Genomic DNA, 24,106 nt, shown 5'->3' on the forward strand with positions numbered 1-24,106 from the left:
GGCCTCTCTTTTACAATCTGTCATTTCTTTCACTCCAGCGGTTAAGTTTGAAGGCAGCTTTTCATCTGGCAGTAATGTCTGGCAGGAAGGTCGGCGACATTCACGCAATGTCACTGGATCCTGAACTCACTGTCTTTCATAAAACAAAGTTAGTAATCACTTGCCAAACTGTTACCATCCTAAAATTGCAGGTTCCTTTGACATAAGGGCACTTTTAGAGCCTTCAGCTTTCCTACTGCCTCCATTGTTGTACTCGCGTCTTAGATGTCTGTAAGACCCTTAAGGCTTCAATCAAACAAACAGCATCTATCTGTAAGGATAATCAGCTGTTTTGCTGATAGGACGATTGTATGTAAAGGTTTAACTCTGCCAGAAGGTTTGAAGACTCACTCAGGGCAGTGGCGATATCTAAAGCCTATGCGGTGGCTCTGCATATTGAGATCTGCTTGGTGGCTATTTGAAGTCGCCAGAGCATGTTCATTAGATACTACATATGTCTAGAGAGTGTCCTCAGTTGGTCATGTGGTTTGCACCTGTGGGCAGAATTGTGTCTCCCTGGCTGACTGAGCTTTCGAGCCTCCTATTGCATTCTTATGCTTGGCAAAATCTTTTATAGTCTTATCCCCCTGGTGATGGTTTGGTTTTTACCCTACTCACCCAGGAGTTCAAAAATCCCATTGCCTGGCGTCTGGGACAAGTCAGTTTCTATTTCGAGCTATCAAGTAATGATATCTCACTTGTCCGTGGGCTACTAAATACTTTCCACTTAAGATTTTAAACTGTAAATAAACTTGGATTTCATTTCATGTCTGCTCAAAATGTAGCTAATAAATTTTGCAGAAATGAAAGTAGAGTTATCTCACTTTGCTATTTATCACTCTTGATTATGTAATGAAATCAGGGCAAGTGGAAAATTTGTCAGGACAACTTGCTTTCTTCAAGTCTCTTGCTCAGTGGCAAGTGGCTTTTTTAAAAAAAAATTTACCCCCTGTCACCTTTGGTGAAGCCTTACAACGGTCCCTTTCTACTAACCATCAGTATGTATAGCTTACTGGGTTTGTAGTGGGGGTAGGTAGCGTATCAGTTACAACCCACAAATTCATTGGTTGGGGGTGGGCTTTTTCTGATATGTTCTCAGCCTATCAGACTATTAAGCATGGCAGCTATTGTCCCTCACCCTAACCACACCCCTGTCTGATTTGCAGCGGTGGTCAGGTGACAGGGTAAGTGTGTTTTCACTCTCTTCGTCGATTAGGAAATTCTGCTTCGCCAAGGGTATTGCATACCAGACACAATATTACTCCCGGCTTTGGGAGTCCGTCTTCTGATTATGACTACACCAGGGAGCATCTCTTTTGAAAAAGAATCGAACAAACCTGTAGAAGTTTCTGATTCTTTGAAAGAGTCCTTTTGGGGGAAGGGCTGCCTACCATCCCTCATTCTGTCTGCATTCATTCAGCATAAAAATTTAGGTACGAGGTTCATGCATAGAGCTATCTCCTTACTTCATCAGGCTAGTACATGAACATTCTGAGGCAGTGTTTGCAAACATTTCACATGCAACTTAAATATATTTTCAGTGATCATGCATGCCAAATTATTAAAAGTTTGATGAGAGTTATAGGACAATAGCATCCTCTATTTTGCTGCTGTTTTCTGTGAAAAAACATGTAATACACACATGAAACTATAGACCGTTGAATTAGCAAATTTCTTACAGTTTGTCTAGTCAGGTCAGGCACTATTTGTTTGAGCAGGTCTGAATGTTTTGTTGACTGTGGCGTGCTTTCAGAACAGTGTAATCACTATGACCACTGGATGCAAAATTCAAGCATTCCATGTTGCAGGATTCATCCGCAAGGTGTATGGGATTCTCACCTGTCAGATAGTAGTCACCATCGGCATTATGTCACTGTTCCTTTACATGTAAGTATTGCACTTCCTGTTTTTTCATGTGTCTCTCTGATGCAGTGGGGTAGCCTAGTAGTTAAAGTGTACACATGTCATGCCAAAGACCTGGTTCTATTGCCCACATGGGTGCAATGTGTGAAGCCCATTTTTGGTGTCCACCACTGTGATATGTGGAATATTGCTAGAAGCAGCGTAAAACTAAACTCACACATGTGTGTCTTTATGTTATGAAATTCACTTGTATCATGCTCAGACTGCAGTGAATCCCTTTGATCTCAGACCTGGGGTATTGTAGGAGTCACCAGGCACCTTGCTGCCTTCGACAGCAACTCTGTGACTGGCTCTTTGCAGTTTTAGCCATGCCTACATTTAACAAACATTAATATACAATACATCATGGCTTAGATCAAGGGGACTGCATTTGGGGCTGGGTACAGGTTTCCATGACATTGGCAGTATGTGAGAGAGATGTCATTGATTGTATCATTCCAGAAGTTAGCAAGTTCAGTTTCATTAACTATTTGAGCAATGTCTTTAGTATTGTCCCACTTGTGAATAGACATGGCAGCAGACTCAAACAGAATGGTTTTAAATTTAAATATCCTGCGCAAATTTCAAATTTTTAAATGCAGAATATGGGAGTGGTACAAAGCAGTTGCATCCTCCAATTTCTCTAGCTTGGTCTAACTACGTCACATCCTGGTGTCTGACCTTGTGCTACTTGCACTTCAACTTCGTTGAGCAGTCACTAGTGATCTTAACAGTGGTGTATTTGGTCCAACTTTATTAGAATGAAATAACCACTACTTAACATACTGTCTGTTTATTGCATGAATATATGTTTTATTAAGTTCATCTTGAACTACTTCTCTTTATGTTGCCTGTATAAAGATTGTTGTGTGATTAAGGAATTCTGTGTTAGTTCATTTGTACATGACGGTACTAATTAGGTACACACCCAGTGAGTAATCTGGGTTCCATGAAACTAACCAAACTTTGTTTGGACATACCTTGCATAAGACCAGTGATGGAGGTCAGTTGCCCACTTTAAAAGCACCAACCAGAGAAGTGTATTTGTTTCTGGTCCTCGTCCTGACAAGTTGACTGGAACTGTCACCAATCCCAATCTCTCAGAATATTGGTGAGCTAAATGACAATGAAAACCTTTGTTTCTTTACAGTCCTGCGGTCCATGAATACTCCAGGCATCATGCGTGGATGTGGTACCTGGCACTGTAAGTGATGCAAGCTGAACAAGTTCTGACAATATGTTTTGTCAACAATCTTTTAGTTTATGTCACAAATATATGGGGGATTTATTTTGCAACTCTGCCTTCACAACTAGTGACTCTATATTTGTAATGTTTCACAGCATGAGTGTTCTCAAACTGATACTGATGGAGTTGTAATGTCAGTTACTCTACCTATCGTGATTTCATGCCAGGAAAACACCATCCCTGAAAAGATCCATGTTAGAACTGGTTTTCATAAACTTTGTATGAGGCCCTCTACAGGATTGGTTGCACAGACTTACTGACGTGTTTGACGTGTGATATCATATTCCATTTTGTTGATGATTGCTCATGATATCAATCACTGGATTTTGTTATCCAGAATGGATAATTTACATACCACTGTCATGTAACAGAAATATTGCAGAATGCAGAGTTCATGTTCAGATTTGATTATGCATTGTCTGCCATTGTATGGCTGGAATATTGCTGAAAGTGACATTAAACAAGCAAACAATTGAAAACATATGCAGAATGCCTCCTTGGTTCGTAGTATTTGTGTTCGTGAACGTGTGCTGGAATGAATAGGCCCATGTTTCAAGAAGTAATTGTTCTGCCAAGATGTGACTCCCACACTTTGACCAACTTGAGATGACTGTGTTGTTCAGATCTGTCCAATGTATGGGACCCGGCACTCTGTTATTTATTGTACAAATTCACTGTTGTACCTATTTTTTAGAGTTAGTCAGACTTTGAACTCATGATATCAACCTCTAGTTTGTGTTTCCTACTCTTGATTACTTAGCAGGATGTTGAAATAGTTAAAGTGCTGTTTAATGTAATCTAAAACAACACAGATATTTGTAATCCATATTTTGGCTGTCAGTTTGTGCTGTCCCCGAGTTTGAATCTTTATTGGTATTCCTTGTCTGTCAGTAACGTGTGTACTCATGCTCTCCACAGTTGCTTCAAAAAGTGGATGTTCTGTTAGTGCTATATCCATTGTAGAACACTCTATCAGTGGATGAATCTCACTTGTATCAGCAATTATCAAGGACCTCAGGAAACAGGAATAAGGCAGAATGTTATAGATGTCAAGTTCTTCTTTATTGTTTACACAACGTTTCTGCACTATTCCTTGCCCCTTTGTCTGGTGGATACCAAGTGACAGTTATGCAGGATATGCATACATGTATTGTTCATGAAGCCAGAATACTGATTTCATGCATGAATACACAACAAACTGCAGATTATAAGATGGAAGAAGAGTTAAATCATTAAACATACAAAAGCTGGTATGGTGTTGTTACAGAGGATTAAGCGGGTAAACAATAGAAGCCAATGAGCGTAGAATAAGAGGGCTGATAATCTACATTATACAAAGGCTAGGATAAGATATACAAGGTAGGAAGCTGTGGAATAATAGGTGATAGGTGAAGTCTTAACTCTAATTAATTTCCATGCATTAGGCAGGAAAACCAGGGGTTCCTCTTTTGCCAGTCGGGCAAGTTATTTATTTAAGGAGGATTATGAGACATGACAGTGGAGAACAGAGGATAGCGAAGATCTACCCCCATTGCCAACATCTTGTGCCACCATCGATCTTCCAGATGCCTTCCAGAAGATGACTACAGACCAAAACTTTCTCATCCACTCCAACGAAAACATTGTGATCCTCACTTCACTTCTGAAACCCCCCGTGACCTCTGTTCATCTGTGGTGCTAATCATTTGATGCTGATAGAATCTAAAATCTTGCGTTGTTGTCAATCATGGATTTCGGATGCTATGATGGTTGTTGCTTGCCAGTTAATGGAGTGTGATGAATTGGTCACAGTGTGTTCATAAAAGACTGATTTTAGATCTGATTTCTCAACCAAAGTTTTGTGCTCTTTGAGTCTAATGAGAATGGGGCAGGATGTCTCTCCTACATAGCTGCTGTCACAGTCACATGTTAGCTTGCTGATGCAACCCCTGCAACTCAGGAAACAGATCAATATTTAAAAAAGTAAAACATCAAATTAAACTTTAGATAGTTTTGTTTGTTATATCAAACAAAATTAATTCATTAATTAATTGATTCAGTTTCATCTCTGAATGTAGACAGTATTCTTGCATGATTACACGATGCCAGTTAGAAAGTGGTCAGATGCAACATATATCATATGTGGGATTTCATTTTCTTAGTACAGTAAAAATTCTAGTACTTTTTGTAATGCGGGGGTTGAGGGGGGGTGGTATGGTCGACGCCTCATCTGTCTGTCTGTCCGTTTCCGGAGCATAACTCTGAAACGTTCAATATTTTAGACCAAATGTGATAGATATAATGATCTCAGCCTATGGTTGTGCCTTTTGCTATTTACAGATTTTTGGCATTGTCATTTATCTTTTTTTGTTTTTCCATGGAACATTTTGGTGTTAGTCTAATTGTGGGGTGGGCTTCATTTTTTGTGTTGTCTAATGATGGGGTGGTCTTAGTTTCTGGAGCAGAACTGACAGACTGTTCAATATTTTTGTGCAAAACTTGGTAGATATATCCATCTGAACCTATAGTAGTGCCTTTTGGTATTTACAAGTTTTTGTGACTTCTTATTTTCTTGGTTTCCTTGGAAATGTTTTGGACTTTGTCTCAAAATGGCTGGCTGGGCTTCGTTCCAGGAGCACAACTCTAGAACCATTTCATATCTTTCAAATGATCTTGGCAGATATGAGACAGATATTGAAATGGTGACTTTGCTGATTACAGATATATGGCATTTATATTTTTCATGATTTCCATGTAAACAATTCAAACTTAGTCTGAAAAGACAATAAGTAACTGTCAGATGATTTGTCCTTTCAAACATGTGGGGGCCGGGGGGATATGTCATCTTCTGATGACTCTTGTTTGGTCGAGTCCCACTTGGGATTCGAACCTGCACCTTCAGAGTCAGGCACCTAATCGCCAGCACACAAAGTCATCCACCTATCCGGCTCAGTGGAAGTCGTGGTAGCTGAGCGGGCTAGACAGCTGACTTTGTGTGCAGGCGACTAGGTGCCTGACTCTGAGGGTGCAGGTTCGAATCCCAGATGGGACTCAACCAAAAATGTACTAGAATTTGTACTTTACCAAGAAAGCGAAATCCCAAATATGACGTGTTGAATATTTTTGCATGCGTGTCTCAACAAGACGTGTGCTTGATTTTCTTGGTCGTGGTAATAATGAGTGCCTGTTTCAGTTGCTCAGTGTTATGATAACAATCATAATTGGTCTACCTGATCTGCAGCAAGGGGAGTATTATTGAAATGTTTCTGAAATGTGTTTCAAAGCTTGATTTATCACGACTGACAGACTACAGGTTGGCAGTACAGGTCTCGATTTAAGAGATGTTAACCTACTTCCACCAGGTGCAACAGAAGACAAAGATCTAGTTGCTCTAGCCAGATTCCACAACACAGTGTGTTAAACCGTCAGAGGTGTTGATGAACATAGACATATTTCTGTGATGTAGTACCCAGGACACCATAACAACACAGAGATGCATCTGTATACAAGAGCTGTCATAACCGTAGCATATCTATAAATAGCAATATTTCGGTGCCACAGCTATTCAACGTATAGAAGAAAAATGACATACTTATGCTAATGTTAGCTTTATTGTTGATATATTTCTAAAAAACTGGTTAGGTTACACTTTGTAATATTGGGTTGCACCTGTGCAAGTAACAAAGCACTAAGTCGAGCCCTATAGTAACAGCTTTCTTAATTTCCAGCAGTATAGAACTATTATCATAAACTGAAGATGCTGTCAATCTAACAGCATTCAGTTTGTGTTCTGGTTTCTTATAGGGCCCTCACCATAGTTGCTCTTATCGCCTTGGCCTGCTGTGAAAATGTCCGGCGTCAGTTTCCAACCAACATCATTCTTCTTGGAGTGTTTGTAAGTTGTATAATACATTCTGGTTAGAGTGTTTGTGACTGATTAGGTACATTCATTTTGCAGCGTTTGTGAGTGGTAAGGCTCATTCTGGTTGTAGTGTTTTAAAGTTGTGGTGCACATTCATGTAAAGATCAAGGCATATTTCAGTAGTAAAATTGCTATCAGAAATTGAAGTTAAAGTGATATAATGGATTAAGATATATCACAGCTGAATATTTGTCTTTATCAGTGCTATTTAAGTTACTTTATATTTTAAGATATGAAGGCATCAAGCAGTTGACTTCAGCATGTTCAGCTTAAGAGATTTTCACCACCATGAACTAGATTCCTGTTTGGTAGACGAATCCTTTGGAAATGTATCTCATTTTGTACTTGACAATGCATATCACTAAATTTAGGTCAGGAAAACTCTATTAAAAGTGTATGTCCTTTATAGACATGTGAAACCTGGTTGGGAACATGTTCCATTTCTTGCTAAAATTGTCAGTTCAGCTCAACTCAGCCCCTTGATGCTTTCACCCAAGTGCAGCTGACACATTATAATTTTATGCTTCAGTCTTTTTATCATACTACTTTTCTTCATCGCTGCAGATCATTCCTCTAAATATTTCAGTTGAGCAGCTTGTTTTAACTTATGATCCCAGCAATTAAAAACCCAGATTTGAACTTACTGATTGTCAGTAGTTGTTAGGCACCATGTATGTGTTTTTACAGAACTGTTTAACATGTTAGGCCTGGGTTCGTCACAACTGGTCTCCCACACTTTGTTTACACTCTCAGTTCTATGTATATTAACAATGTTATTAAACATTTCCTCACTCACTTTTTCGCAGTAATAGGTTCTGAATTGTGTAAAGAGGAATAGCCACTGGAAATGAAAATTTCTGATATGGTTGTCACTGTAGCCACCTATGAAGCAAACACAGTTTATCGTTAACTGACTGAAAGCTCCTCAAAAGCTGGAATGGATGAGGGTATTTTCTGAACTTCTAGTCTACCATGAAGGTTGCTGGTGTTCTGTTCCCGAGACCAACCAATGGTCTCTCATGTGTGAAGTACAAAATCATCAGTATTTTCCACTTATTCTCTGCTGAAACATCAGGTTGTCTCACCTTCTTATCAACATTCCATTCTCCTGAGTTTTTACATAGTGACTCGAAACCAGCAAGTGGTAGTATTTTAGAATCAGTTAATGAAGATTAATATTTGAAGGGACACAGGTTACTAGGACTGCAGGAGCATTGGACGTGTTAATAGTAATAATGTTTAAATGTTTCAGACTCAGTCGTAACAAGTGAGTGAGTATGATGTTAGGACACTTTTAACATTATTCCAGCGATATTATGTCAGGGGACACCAGGAATTGGCGTCACACATTGTACATGTGGGGAATCGAACCTGGGCCCTTTGCATGACAAGTGGTTGTTTAACAACTGGACTACCCCACTGCGCCTTTGCTCTTAACAAACAATGGCAACTGGGTAGCCTAGTAAAGCATTTGCTAGTCATGTTAAAGTCCTGTGTTTGATTCCCACATGTATGAGAGTCATTTCTGGTGTTTCCCACCTTGATATTGTTGGTATATTGCTATCAATGGTGTAAATCATAACACTCATGACAAAAAGCTGACTGCACCTTTACAATCCTGCGACGATACACGAAGGCCTGAATGTTTTCTATTTATTTGCAGACTATTTGTGAAGGATTCCTGCTTGGGACTGTAGCAAGGTGAGTCTTGGTACTGTGTCTATATGGTAGCTCTGTGACAGGTACTTCCATCAACAGTTATGCGTAGTAATCACACATGTGAATCACTGTTCATTTCTTGATTAGTGCTACACTATTTTACATGGAATAGGTGTATGGGAACACTTAACAATATTTTGAACTTTTAGTTCTGGAAGGAGAAAAAGTATTCTGTCAAACATCAGAATATTTCTTCTTAGTACTCTTCTGGAGAGGGACATTTTTCTTCAGGCTTCTGTTCCTCACAAAACGTAGAACATATCAGGATTTTCCTTCTGGTGTTTGATCAGGAGAAAATCTTAAGGACTTTGACTTTCATGTTTATCTTGCATCTTTGCTCTTGATTCTGAAATTCAACATTATTCTGAAGCATGTTGACCTCCATTACATTAGTGATTTCTGCAGACCATATTTTCTGAAACAGAGATGTGGTTAGGTGCATAGTGTATTAAGTGCAGCAACTATCTACTTTAAGAGAGATGTGTCACTTGTCTTGCCAAAGTCAACTTGGGCCATCACTCACTCACTCACTCACTCACTCACTCACTCACTCACTCACTCACTCACTCACTCACTCACTCACTCACTCACTCACTCACTCACTCACTCACTCACTCACTCACTCACAATTTGCTGTTGATGTATTGCAGCCACTATGACAAAGATGCTGTCCTTATAGCTGTTGGAGTCACTGCCGTAAGTATATTGGCTTCTTCACACTTCATTAATATTTACCTGAGATCTGCCTCAGATGTTGTAATGTATCAACTTAGATTGTTCACATTATGAAGTTTTTACACATGTTAGACATTTTTGTCTTCAAATCAAATGTTATTATTCTTAGATAGGCCATTCCCATATGCAGGAATTGTATAAATTGTATACAGATCCGTTTAAATATTGACCATATATCTGTTCTTCTAAACCAGGCATCACATTTTAGATTTTGCTAATTTGTGGATGCCTTTTGGGGAATAAATAGTTATACTGAAGGTCACATTAAATATTTATTTTGTGTGTAATGTTTTCAAATGTGTTTGTGGATGGACAAAGGAAATTGAAATGGTGCACATTTTAGATTTTGTTACATTATTAATGCATAATGTATGTACATGCTCCTTCAGATTTGTCTCCTGATATCACTGTAGAACTAACAGTGGGCTTGAATGAAACTGGTAATAAAATCTAATCTATGGAATATTTCTCTGCTTCAAGGCATATCTTGACACTTGAATCACATAGATATGTAGGATAAGATGCTTATGTGCTTGTCCATGCCTGATGCTGCATCTCTGCATACATATGTCTTTAGATTGAAACAGTATTGAATAACATTTAGCCTTACACTGAAGCCAATTAGATAGCATATGAAATTGTTTTTTGATCAGTATTATACTGCATTTCTTACAGGTGCCATCCTGTACCAGGATAATGTTGACTCTACCACCTCAAATCTTTGATGTTAATGTCTGTACCCAAGTAATGTTGACCCTATCACCACAAATCTTTGATGTTACTGCCTGAACCAAGATAATGTTGACCCTACCACCTCTTATCGTTGATGTTACTGCCTGTACCGAGATAATGTTGACCCTACCACCTCAAATCTTTGATGTTACTGCCTGTACCAAGATAATGTTGACCCTACCACCTCAAATCTTTGATGTTACTGCCTGAACCAAGATAATGTTGACCCTACCACCTCAAATCTTTGATGTTAATGTCTGTACCCAAGTAATGTTGACCCTATCACCACAAATCTTTGATGTTACTGCCTGTACCAAGATAATGTTGACCCTACCACCTCAAATCTTTGATGTTAATGTCTGTACCCAAGTAATGTTGACCCTATCACCACAAATCTTTGATGTTACTGCCTGTACCAAGATAATGTTGACCCTACCACCTCAAATCTTTGATGTTAATGTCTGTACCCAAGATAATGTTGACCCTATCACCACAAATCTTTGATGTTACTGCCTGAACCAAGATAATGTTGACCCTACCACCTCTTATCGTTGATGTTACTGCCTGTACCGAGATAATGTTGACCCTACCACCTCAAATCTTTGATGTTACTGCCTGTACCAAGATAATGTTGACCCTACCACCTCAAATCTTTGATGTTACTGCCTGAACCAAGATAATGTTGACCCTACCACCTCTTATTGTTGATGTTACTGCCTGTACCGAGATAATGTTGACCCTACCACCTCTAATCTTTGATGTTAATGCCTGTACCAAAAAAATGCTGACCCTACCACCTCTTATCCTTGATGTTACTGCCTGTACCAAGATAATGTTGACCCTACCACCTCTAATCTTTGATGTTACTGCCTGAACCAAGATAATGTTGACCCTACCACCTCTAATCTTTGATGTTACTGCCTGTACCAAGATAATGTTGACCCTACCACCTCTTATTGTTGATGTTAATGCCTGTACCGAGATAATGTTGACCCTACCACCTCAAATCTTTGATGTTACTGCCTGAACCAAGATAATGTTGACCCTACCACCTCTTATCGTTGATGTTACTGCCTGTACCGAGATAATGTTGACCCTACCACCTCAAATCTTTGATGTTACTGCCTGTACCAAGATAATGTTGACCCTACCACCTCAAATCTTTGATGTTACTGCCTGAACCAAGATAATGTTGACCTTACCACCTCTTATTGTTGATGTTACTGCCTGTACCAAGATAATGTTGACCCTACCACCTCAAATCTTTGATGTTACTGCCTGTACCAAGATAATGTTGACCCTACCACCTCAAATCTTTGATGTTACTGCCTGAACCAAGATAATGTTGACCTTACCACCTCTTATTGTTGATGTTACTGCCTGTACCAAGATAATGTTGACCCTACCACCTCTTATTGTTGATGTTACTGCCTGTACCGGGATAATGTTGACCCTACCACCTCAAATCTTTGATGTTACTGCCTGAACCAAGATAATGTTGACCCTACCACCTCTTATTGTTGATGTTACTGCCTGAACCAAAAAAATGCTGACCCTACCACCTCTTATTGTTGATGTTACTGCCTGTACCAAGATAATGTTGACCCTACCACCTCTAATCTTTGATGTTAATGCCTGTACCAAGATAATGTTGACCCTACCACCTCAATTCTTTGATGTTAATGCCTGTACCAAAATAATGCTGATCCTGCCACCTCTAATCTGTGATGTCCTGTTGTTCCTCATCCACCCAAAAAGAATGGGTTTGATTTTGTAATCAATTATTTAGAAAATTGTTCCCAAGTTTATTATGTCCAATAGACTACAGAACAGACATTTGCAAAGTATTCTCATTATTTCAACCAAATGTGACACTACTCTTGTTATATGTAGGATGGATTCATCAATGTTCTAAGGTACTTACATTGTTGAATAACTTTAACAATTTCTTTGCACTAATACCATTTGTCATGTTGTTTAAGAATTCTACCTTTATGACTAAAATGTATTGTAGTGTTATATGACTGAGTGACATTTTGCCAGGAGGCGTCTGGAATATTCAGTTCATGTTGTCGCCCACATATAGAATAAGTATATATGGATGACAACTTCTCAATACTAGAACATGACATTTAGATACAGGTTCTTCTTTCTTTTACAAGTGTGAATGATACAGGGAGAGAACAGGTGATATATATATACAGTGGAAAACTAATTAACAAGTGATGATAACAAAAAGTGGGGTAACAATGGATACAAGGATAAACATAGAAGCTAGTGGTACACAGAGCATAGTATGAATACAAGATAACAGTATGATGATAACTAAGTAAGCCAGTGAGGTACACATAGTGGACTGTTTGTACAGGTGGCTAGAGTGGTTTGATGAGCTCATCAAAAGCCGCGGGGATAGGTAGCCTTGGTCTCTGTTAATCAGGGTCGGTATCGTTTTATGTTGATAGCTTCAGTTATTTTTCATTTGGTAAAGTCTGATTGGTTCTTTCAGAGTAAGGTGTAGTCAGTCCAGTTGATTTGGTGATTGGGAAGGGCCACTTTATGATCTGAAATGGCTGATTTCTGGTCCAATTTGATGGTTGATGTCTGATGTTCCTTGATTCTGGTGTAGACATGCCTGAGTGTTTTTCCTACATATGAGTGCCCACAAATGTTGTCAGTTTTGTAGATTAAACCCTTGGGGTTGGATTTTATGGCTTGTGGGGATTTTGGCCCGGAGGAGGATAATGATGGTGACAGAGGTTGTAAAGGTGGTGTCTGTGCCTGCTTGTTGCTAAAGGAACCTGCTGATCTGGTGGGAAGGTTGGCCTATGTATGGGATGGAAATTTTAATAGGAGCTGATTCAGGTCGTGGAGGTTTGGTAGTAGGTAACGATAGAGTTGCTGCAATTGTCCTGTTCACTAACTGGGGTGGGTAATCATTATGGTTGACAAAGACATCTCTCAGGTGGTTGATTTCCTCTTGCAGCTTTATAGAACATACGTTCTTAGCTCTTCTAGTAAGCGTGAAGATTATACCTGACTTCACTCTTGGAGGGTGGTTGGGCTGATAGTGGACATACTGGTTAGTGTGGGTGTGTTTCAGGTATACTGTTGTCTGAAACTGGTTGGAATGGGTGCGGGATACCAGGATGTCTAGGAATGTGATCAGGTTGTTGGTTTCTGCCTCCATGGTGAACTTGACTCTTGGATGTTGCTTGTTGAGGTGGTTTAGCAGCTCTAGAGGGTCGTTGTCAGGTTTCAGGACAACAAAAGTGTTGTCCACATTCTGATACCAGCACATAGGTTGGAAAGGTGATGTGAGGATCGCTTTCTCTTCTCTCTCTTTCATATGTATCTCCGTAAGGATAGGTGACAGTGAGTGGTGAGCCCATCGGCAGTCCATGTATCTGTTCATATATATGTGAAGTATGTTGAGTTGATGCAGGCTGAGGCGAGGTCTATGATAGAGTCTGTGGAGAGGCTGGTGTCAAGTTGGTTGAGTCGTTCCCGCAGGGCTGTAAGGGCTTCTTCATGTGGAATGTTAGTAAACCAATCAGCATCATAGCTGACCATGGGACCAGGATTGGATAGTTCACGTAACTTAGGGCAAAAATCAGTAGAGTCTGTGATGAAGGATTTGGCTGTCTTACCTAAGGGTGATAGAACATGACTAGGGTGCTGAGTAGTACTGTAAAAAATGTATCTCGAGAACACACAAGGATGGGGGTTTTTGACAGGACTCTTATGGATCTTGACCATTGCCCCGGCATAAGGGGCCTGGTGATAAGACACTGACAATTTATGGTGCAAGCCTATTGAAAGTTCATAATTGTCACATAGGGTCTTGAGGGCCTTATGTTGGCGGTTGAGTTTTGCGGTGGGGTCCTTGTGGAGCTTCTTGTAGGTAGATGTGTCCTGAAGCATTGAGTGGAAGTGGGGCTGATCTAGCACCACAGTGGCTCTGCCCTTGTCTGCTGGAGTATTTCTTAAAATAGCTTATCTAAACATAATGTTCACCATCCTTTAATGATAGTATGTCTTTCACTATCTTTGTAGTGGTTGACTCCAGTAGTTCTGCTTGACTGACCACATCATTAGCATCCACTGTGGGTATGAAGTGATGTTTGTTTAAGGTTTGAACTTGAAATATCCCTAAATATTTGTACCTTATATCCCTATTTAACAAGGACTGTTACTGCTCATGTATTCTGTTTGCTTCCAAATGAATTTACTGTTATCTTTATCTAAGATGGAGGACTCTCTGTCTTAAATGAAGGAAACATAGTCTTAAATGATCTTATTCTTATGATTGACATACCTTTTGCTGAAGCTGTTTACATTAAAGAAGCTGTGCTTTTACAATAGTCTGAGTGCTTGCTTGGCCTCCAGCTTACCATAGCAACATTAGGCATCATGCTTTGTACCAGTATGGTATCTCTGCCCTGCTCCTAACATAAAACTGTGATAATAATAACTCCATTTCTATAGCATTCTGTATCCAGTCACCAAGTGGTTGCTCATGGTGCAGACATATATACATATTTACAACAGGAGTTCATTTAGAGGTCATAGTACTTCTTGCATAGGTAGGTTTTCAAGTTAGACTGGAAGCTGGCTATTGAGGGGGATTCTTTGAGAGACACTTGCAGATTGTTCCAGAGGATAGCTGACAAACAGGAAAAACGTTGGTGTCCATATGTCTTAAGACTCGTGTTTGGGACGATAAACAGTGACTGATTGTCAGGTCTCAGAGTCCATGTTGGAGCATACTCCCTCACAAGACTAGAGATATGACATGGCTCCATTGTCAAGAGATTTGTAAGTCCTGCTAAGGATCTTGTATTCTATCCTAGCTGAGAGTGGTAACCAGTGCACATGCATGAGGATTTGAGAGGTGTGACTCGGTGATTCTACAGATAATCTGGCAGCTTCATTTTGGACTTTTTGCAGCCTGGAGAGTAGGTCTTTGTTCGTGTTCCCAAACAAACTGTTACAGTAGTCCAACTGGACAACACCATACATCTTACAAGATGGTTTGTTGCGTCAGTTGTTAATAGCTGGTGTATGCTGGGGATATTCCTTATGTGATGACAACAGATTGTACATAAGTAAGTGATAGAAAGTGTAGAATATGTGAGGACACCCAGATTCACCCAGGTTCTGAGATTCACAATGTTAACTGAATTCACACTCAGTTTAGCTCTGACAGGTGAACAACACATGAAAATGTCTGTATTTCCAATGCAATGCATCCGCTGGTTTCCAATGCAACATATGTTTCGTGTCTTGTCAGCAAGCACGAGCGCTAGAAGTGATGTACCATGTTTTCGGGTTACTCGTTATTGCGAGGGGTCACGCCCCTGTATGGTAGTGCATATGATGCATTCTTCTGCACAGAAATCAACAAATACAACGTATGATTTTAATTAAAAGCCATGCAAACTGTTGTTTTTTTCCTTCATTTTGTTTTTTTTGTTGTAAAATTTGTTAAAAATAATTTGCACATTCATTGTTCTTGTCTGCATGACCCACCATAGCAGGGACAAGGAAACGTGTCATGTCTGCACAGTATAGTATCATTGCAGAAGTATTTTAAATAAACCCAGAGGTCACATGGCTGGTAAGAATTCTGCTGCACGAAAAAAAATATATGCAAGAGAAGACCAATTCGGTATTCAGTGGTTTTTTTTATTACGTCGGCAACATTCCATTCCAGTCACGTGATATTTATGTTTGGCTTTTCTCTCGAGCAGATGATGGACCACTTGACAAGTTGTGAGCATTATTTCAAAAGTTATGATCACATTTACAAAGGTTCTCTGAGTGCATTACGTTCTATGGTAGAATTTTAGTACTATGACAGAAATTAGGCCACAACTTCTGTGAAAGCTGGACATTTCAAACATTTTGTGTTCTGATTGTGATGGAAACTTCTGCACTCGAGATGGTTTTTACAGTTGGCGCTGTCATCTCACTGTACGCAAGAAATTACGGGGAAAAGATATACCCTGAAAACATGGTACCGCATGGAACATGAAGTAAAGTTGTCTCCGTGCTGTGATTACTCCGATAAGCTGACTGGAATTCATCGTATAGACTGTTGTTTTCAAATGAGCATTAAGGTGGGTTTTTAGTGCCTTTTCCAGCACTGTGGACACAAAGGATAGATTTGAGACAGGTCTGTAATTTGCCAAATCATCAGTGTCAAGTCTTGGTTTCTTCAATAAAGGCTTCACAGTAGCTTGCTTCAGGCATTCTGATGTATCCATCACACAGAGGGTTGATCTTGATGCTACTATCAATTTCTTTACCTCTTCCTCACTGAATAGGATGCAAGATGCATATCTGAGGTTGCAATGTCACCTTGTAGAGACTCGGACAGTTCGCACCTATCAAGATCTGAATGGATCCTTGCTATCTTCTCTACAAGGTAATTGCTAAAATCTGCTACAAGAGATGATATATCTGTGGTATCTGGAAGACTAGAAGACATGAATCATACATGGATTTAACTGAGGTCATGTTCTTGATTTGAGCAATGCAGTGCTCAGATTTGGTCACAGAAGTAGCATTCTGCAGATTTGTACAACGGTCTGTCAATTTCCAGCTGTGATTTCCACCATTTTCTTTCCATCAACTGACAATAGGCTTGAGCAACATCCCGAGAATACCATGGGACAAATGACCTCACTGGAATGATCTTGACTATGCATGGTGCATGTTTATCAATAAGATTGGACAGGGTCTTATCATAAGCTGTGCACAATGAGTCCACATCTGTAAAGGTCCCATTTATTAACTGGGAATCTTGAAGGTCCTGTTTATCAATGCTCTTGACATTTCTGCAGGTGAGGCTAGTCACTGGTGTGTCTTGGACAGATAGACTGGGCTCAGAGTCATCAGCGTTAGAGCGTTTGACACACTTCTTGACTGCTGCATCTTTAAGATTCTCAAAGTGTACATCAAAACCTCCAACACATGCTTCCTTTTCAAATTGATGAGAAGTGTTGACGGTTCAGAAATAAACAAGTTATAGGTCAGTCCGTTTTTCTTCGACGGTGCTGGCCAATACATGCTGATACATCTGAAGCATATGCTATTGACGGTGAACAACAGGTTCATTGGTTCAAAGGATTGACATGTGAAAAGGGGGTCAGAACACACTTTCACATTTAAGTTGGATCTATATATGGCGCCTATTCTACCACCCTTTCTGTGCTGTCTTGGTAAATGCATTAAAGAATAAACTGGTGGGATCATTTCTTCAATGATATCCTCGTCACCAGTCGAGTATAACCATATTTCTGTGATGAAGAAGGTGTCAGTATTCTTTACCGTGATCAGATGTGAAGTATCCAAGGTTTTATTCCGAATGGTGCATTCCGACATGATATTGTTGTCAAAGGCAAGATTATCATGTCTTTGATGCAGACTAGTTGTTATTTACAATTGTCAGAGTGAAATCTATTACTGAACTCCTTGTGTCGGCTCTTGTCTGATGCATAGCTTTCTAGATTAGAAAGTACTTTTGGAAAAGATAGTGATGGACCTGGTCTAGAATTGGTCTTCAGCAATCTGTGTTTCTTGTAATGGGAACAGGTGGCCAGGTTCACCTGTTTGGTTGGCACATGTCATCGGTTCCCAGTTGCATAGATCAATGCTTATGCTGTTGATCACTGGATTGTCTGGTCCAGACTTGATGATTTACATGCGGCGGTCATACAGTTGGAATATTACTATGTGTGGCATACGCAACAAACAAAAGATTGTGATGGTAATGAGATGAACAGAGGAAGGTGAGCATCTGCTCTGCTGTGAGTTTGTAATGATTTATGACAAGAGAAAAGAGTTGTGGTTAGCAAACAATAGTCTGTCAGGCATCCGCCATTGTGACACTGTATACATAACATATACATTGAAGAGCTCCTAATATCTACCTCAAACATACCCATTGATTCTAAGGTCAAATTAAACGCAAAGTACAGACAGTGAGCTGTCCCAAGCTGCCTGGTACTGGAAAGTTAACAGTCATATATCATATAAAATCTTATCCCACTGGGTACCCATTTACAGTTTGGTGAATAGATGCCAAAGTTTTGTTATCCCCCCGGCATGTAATGCGGGGGCAATACAGTCGACGCCCTGTCCGTCCGTCCGTAATCATTTTGTTTCCGGAGCATAACTCAGAAACCGTTCAATATTTTTAGACCAAACTTGATAAGTATAATAATCTCAACCTATAATTGTGCCTTTTGCTATTTACACAGTTTTGGCATTTATATTTTTTTTGTTTTTTCATGGAAACATTATGGTGTTAGTTTTATGTTGCTGTGGGCTTCGTTTCCGGAGCAGAACTCAAAACCCGTTCAATATTTTTGTGCAAAACTTGGTAGATATATCAGTCAGAACCAAAAGTGGTGCCTTTTGCTATGTAGAGGTTTTTGTGATTTATTATTTTCTCGGTTTCCATGGAAATGTTTCGGACTTAGTCTCAAAAGTGAGAGTTGTGTTTTTCTTTCCGGAGCAGAACTCAAAAACCGTTCAATATTTTTCTGCAAAACTTGGTAGATATATCAGTCAGAAGCTGAAGTGGTGCCTTTTGCTATGTACAGGTTTTTGTGATTTATTATTTTCTCGGTTTCCATGGAAACGTTTCGGACATAGTCTCAAAATGGAGGGATGGGCTTCGTTTCTGGAGCAGTACTCAAAAACCATACAATATTTTTCTGCAAAACTTGGTAGATATATCAATGTGAACCTATAGTGGTGCCTTTTGGTATTTACAGGATCTTGTGATTTATTATTTTCTTGATTTCCATGGAAATGTTTTGGACCTAGTCTGAAAAGTGAGAGGTGTGTTTCATTTCCAGAGCAGTACTCAAAAACTTCTTAATATCTGGCAGTAAAACTTTCTCAGATATGTGTGGCAGACCCCAAAGTGGTGCCTTTTGGTTTTAAAAGTTTTTTGTGATGTATTATTTTGTTGGTTTCCATGGAAACGTTTCGGACTTAATCTCAAAATGGAGGGATGGGCTTCGTTCCAAGAGCACAACGCGAAAACCATTTCATATCTTTCTAAAGATCCTGGCAGATATATGAGGCAGGTATTGAAGTTGTGACTTTGCTGATTACAGATATATGGCATATATATTTTACATGAATTCCATGGAAGCAATTCAAACTTAGTCTAAAAAAACAATGAGTAACTGTGAAATGATTTGTCCTTTCAAACATGTGGGGGCCGGGGGAATATGTCATCTTCTGATGACTCTTGTTTTCAAACTCGCTTACCCAAGGCATGACTACATGTTGTGGAGCAGGACTGACGTCCTAGAAACTCTCAGGAGTCAAGCTTCAAACACGATCACCTATCCAAGGACTTTCCATGACCAACATTGCTTAACTTAACTGCTTTGAGACCCAGCCTCTGTGCACAAGACCACACCATTGCTATACACCACTACAAAAACCATTTGTAATATGACATTTAAGGATATGCATGAGGATTTGAACAAACTGGTTTACAAAAGTAGCTTTTGATTGTCAAAAGGGTATGACAAGAGGATCTCTACTTTCACCAACCATGTTATCACATGAATAATCAGATTACCAAATCATCCAACTCAGTCCCTTCTGAACATTGAACAAGGATTGTTCCTAAAGCTTTGAAGAAATTCTATGATTGCATTTCTTAAAAGACTTCATTTCTATCTGTCCAAAATGTTGAAAAGTGGGGCGGTATGTAGACAGATGTATAATGTACTGAACAGCAAACGAAATGCAAGTTTTGAAAGAATGAAATCTCACAATAGTAAGCGTACATGTGTATGTCTTCTATTTAAAAACTTGACAAAGTTCCACATCCTCTGCTGTTCAGTATTTATCTGCAGTTACCTGAAAATACAACTTAAGTTCATGCAGTCCCATTTGTTAGACTCAGTAGTGGACTGCAACGAAAAGTACTGAGGATAAGTTTACTTAGACTGAAGTGCTTGTATACATTTGGAAAACAAGATGACTGTTTTACTAACAGTGTCACCCAACCTGAACACTTGAACATGATAAATGTCTAAGGCAGGCAATACATATGAACTATATAGTTCCTTAGTCCTCAGTGCTGACATATCCACACATATGTATTCTTCGAAATGTAGTCAATGAAGTCTCCATCATCAAGTGCTCTAAAACAGAAAATATCAGATTTGTAAGAAAACTGTTAACGCAGGATCATCGTCAAGGATTTTTGTTTACTTTTCTGACCTTATTACAGTATTTTCTGAAAATGTTTTGTTTTGCTGGCAGGTTGTGACGGTGTCCCTGACCCTATTCGCTTTCCAGACTAAGGTTAGTGATGTGCTTCATAGGTTACTGTCTTTCACTGGAAATGTATTTGTCTATCTTTATAGCTTTGATCACAAAAAGTTATCTCAGTTCTGTTAGATATAACTGAGATTTCATTTTCTTTGTACAACACTGTATAATGATAGCTTGTTGATGTGCCAAGAAATCCTTGTCTCATACAAACTTTACAATGATAATTTCCAAACTCATAATATCCAAACTTTGTCTGCATTGCAAATGTCTCCTCAGTGTTATTGTTACTATTTAATCATTGCTTGTGTTTTTCAGTGGGATTTCACAATGATGAGTGGCCTGTTGTTCGTGTTCATGATCGTGCTGCTCTGTTTAGGTCTTCTGTGTGCCATCATCAGAAACAAGGTATTTTCACATACAATTACAACTAACTAGATAAAGCATTGCATCATGTTCATATGATAAGCGGTGCAGAGTTGCATCCAGTGTGTGAGACAGAAACCATAACTTCTGGTTTGTAAGTGCACCTCATATGCCGAGGATATTGGCCTGAGCGGAATAAAGTTCTGTTCTGTTATGTATTTTATGGGCCATCCCTATTTCATTAGGACGCAATGGGCAGGGGATTAGCTGTGCACAACCAGATGGTTGGATGTTTTACAGTGTCTGACAAATGGGAGGATTATTTCATTAAGAGGCAACAAGCAGGGGATAGGCTGTGCACAACCAGATAGTTAGATGTTTTACCCTGTCTGACAAATTCGAGGATACTGTTTGAGTGAGTGAATATGGTTTTTACGTCGCTTAGAAATGTTCCTGCAGTATCACTGAGAAAAGAGAAGTGGACGTCAGTATTGATGCGTTTATGATTGTGAAACAGGAAACAATGTCAGGAAATATGAATGTATGATATCTGTCCAGGTGCTACATGGGTAATATTTACTGATGTTGACATGAACCTGTACATCTTTCAGTCATCATTCCTCAATACTGATGCCGATGTCAAAATACACTCAACTAAAAACGTAAAAGACAACCCCCATTTTCAGTATGTCAGTATTTAACAGTTCACATAATGATCCATATAATACTTAATGTTGAATATTGTAGCAATCCTTAACTTTGTTTTTGATATGCATCTAAAGTTTACCACATTTCATGTTTGGTTAAGAAAAAGCCAAATATCCATTGCCCTGTGTCTGTATTAAGAAATGTACCTGTTTTATTCCAGTATCTCAACCTGGTGTATGCCTGCCTAGGAGCTCTGGTGTTTTGTGCTGTAAGTCATGTAGTGTTTAATCATTGTCATGCTGAAGAATACGTGTTGCCTAGACTTGCAGTCAATTTGCTAAAGGGATAGTGTAAATACTGTTAGGGACACCATACAGGCAGCAAAGGTGTAGTAAGTCATCATGGTGGCCTGATTTCGGTTACTGGTGGTCTGTAGCGTTATGTAATGTCTTGCTATGTAGAGCAGTATCCCGCCGTGGTAAGGTAATAGTTTTATGCATAAATCTGTGATAAGTCTAGTTATTTTGCTGTCCTTGGAAGGCAGGTTTTTAACAAAATACAATGTTTGTTATGCATAACTTTCAAGTATCACAATATTGGCTGAAGCACTGCCTATGACAAACTCCATTCTTCATATTTCCCCCCTCACTCCAGCACTCACTCATACTGGGGCACTGTAATTGTTACCACCTTCCCAGAGCTTTAGATAAGGTGTGTATTTCACACAATAAAAGTCAGATTTACTCAGTTACAAATCTACAAAAATGCATGAGAATCACATAAATCCCAATAGGTCTATAATACCTCGCTTATTTACTGAGCTGACTAAATAGGTCTATAATAGCTTGCGTATTAACTCAGCTAACTAACTTGACTAGTGAATTCATTGTGGCGCCCAAACTCTACAACAGTGTTATAAGCGATGCTTATATATACATATACTATTACTGCCGTAGCCACTGTCCAAGTTTACTGTAGTAGTCATGTGGCTGCCATGTAGAGTGTTTATATATGACTGGCAATATATAAATAACTCAAAACTTATGTCTATTTAGAAGGATTTTTTATCCCCCGGCATGTAATGCGGGGGGATATAGTCAACACCTCGTCCATCCATAATCATTTTGTTTCTGGAGCATAACTCAGAAATCGTTCAATATTTTTAGACCAAACTTGATAGATATAGTAATCTCAGCCTATGGTTGTGCCTTTTGCTATCTACAGATTTTTGGCATTTATATTTTTTTTGTTTTTCCATGGAACGTTTTGGTGTTAGTCTTATGGTGGGATGGGCTTTGTTTCCGGAGCAGAACTCCAAAACCGTTCAATAATTTTGTGCAAAACTTGGTAGATATATCAGTCAGAACCTAAAGTGGTGCCTTTTGCTATGTAGAGGTTTTTGTGACTTATTATTTTCTCGGTTTCCATGGAAAAGTTTCGGACTTTGTCTCAAAAGTGAGAGGTGTGTTTTGTTTCCGGAGCAGAACTCAAAAACCTTTCAATATTGTTTTGCAAAACTTGGTAGATATGTCAGTCGGAAGGTATAGTGGTGCCTTTTTTGCTATTTCCAGGTTTTAGTGATTTATTATTTTCTCAGTTTCCATGAAAACGTTTTGGACCTAGTCTGAAAAGCGAGAGGTGTTTCGTTTCCAGAGCAAAACACAAAAACTTCTTAATATCTGTCAGTAAGACTTGGTAGATATGTGTGGCAGACCCCAGAATGGTGCCTTTTGCTATTTCCAGCTTTTTTTGATGTATTGTTTTCTCTGTTTCCATGGAAACGTTTCGGACTTAGTCTCAAAATGGAGGGATGGGCTTCGTTCCCAGAGCACAACGCGAAAGCCATTTCATATCTTTCAAAAGATCTTGGCAGATATATGAGGCAGATATTGAAGTTGTGACTTTGCTGATTACAGATATATGCCATCTATAATTTTCATGAATTCCATGGAAACAATTCAAACTTAGTCTAAAAAAACAATGAGTAACTGTGAAATGATTTGTCCTTTCAAACATGTGGGGGCCGGGGGGATGTGTTATCTTCTCATGACTCTTGTGCTACTTACAGGTTTTTGTGATTTATTATTTTATCGGTTTCCATGGAAATGTTTCGGATTTACTCTCAAAAGTAAGAGGTGTGTTCCGTTTCTGGAGCAGAACTCAAAAACTTCTTAATATCTGTCAGTGAAACTTGGTAGATATGTGTGGAAGACCCCAAAGTGGTGCTTTTTGCTATTTACAGGTTTTTATGATGTATTATTTTCTCGATTCCATGAACATGTTGCTGACTTCATTTCCGTAGCACAACTTGAAAACCATTTCATATCTTTCAAAAGATCTTGGCAGATATACGAGACAGATCTTGAAGTGGTGACTTTTTCTGATTACAGATATGTGGCATTTATATTTTTCAAGAATTCCATGGAAACAATTCAGACTTGGTCTAAAAACACAATAAGTAATTGTTGGATGATTTGTCCTTTCAAATATGTGGGGGCCGGGGGGATATG

General features: G+C 39.2%; 1 protein-coding gene across 2 annotated transcripts in view; it reads left to right on the forward strand.

Annotated features, from left to right (window-relative positions):
• Positions 1–24,106, forward strand: part of LOC137298825 (protein lifeguard 1-like) — a 36,126-nt gene that overhangs the window by 4,707 nt on the left and 7,313 nt on the right. For both annotated transcript variants that reach the window (XM_067831107.1, XM_067831108.1), the window contains 8 exons: positions 1,848–1,926; positions 3,092–3,145; positions 6,971–7,061; positions 8,752–8,789; positions 9,458–9,503; positions 20,574–20,615; positions 20,901–20,990; positions 21,817–21,864. In XM_067831107.1, coding sequence (XP_067687208.1) covers positions 1,848–1,926; positions 3,092–3,145; positions 6,971–7,061; positions 8,752–8,789; positions 9,458–9,503; positions 20,574–20,615; positions 20,901–20,990; positions 21,817–21,864 — 488 coding nt within the window. The remainder of the gene's footprint in view (positions 1–1,847; positions 1,927–3,091; positions 3,146–6,970; positions 7,062–8,751; positions 8,790–9,457; positions 9,504–20,573; positions 20,616–20,900; positions 20,991–21,816; positions 21,865–24,106) is intronic.

Source organism: Haliotis asinina, chromosome 10 (assembly GCF_037392515.1).
Source record: "Haliotis asinina isolate JCU_RB_2024 chromosome 10, JCU_Hal_asi_v2, whole genome shotgun sequence".
In the NCBI taxonomy this organism is placed as follows: Eukaryota; Metazoa; Mollusca; class Gastropoda; order Lepetellida; family Haliotidae; genus Haliotis; species Haliotis asinina.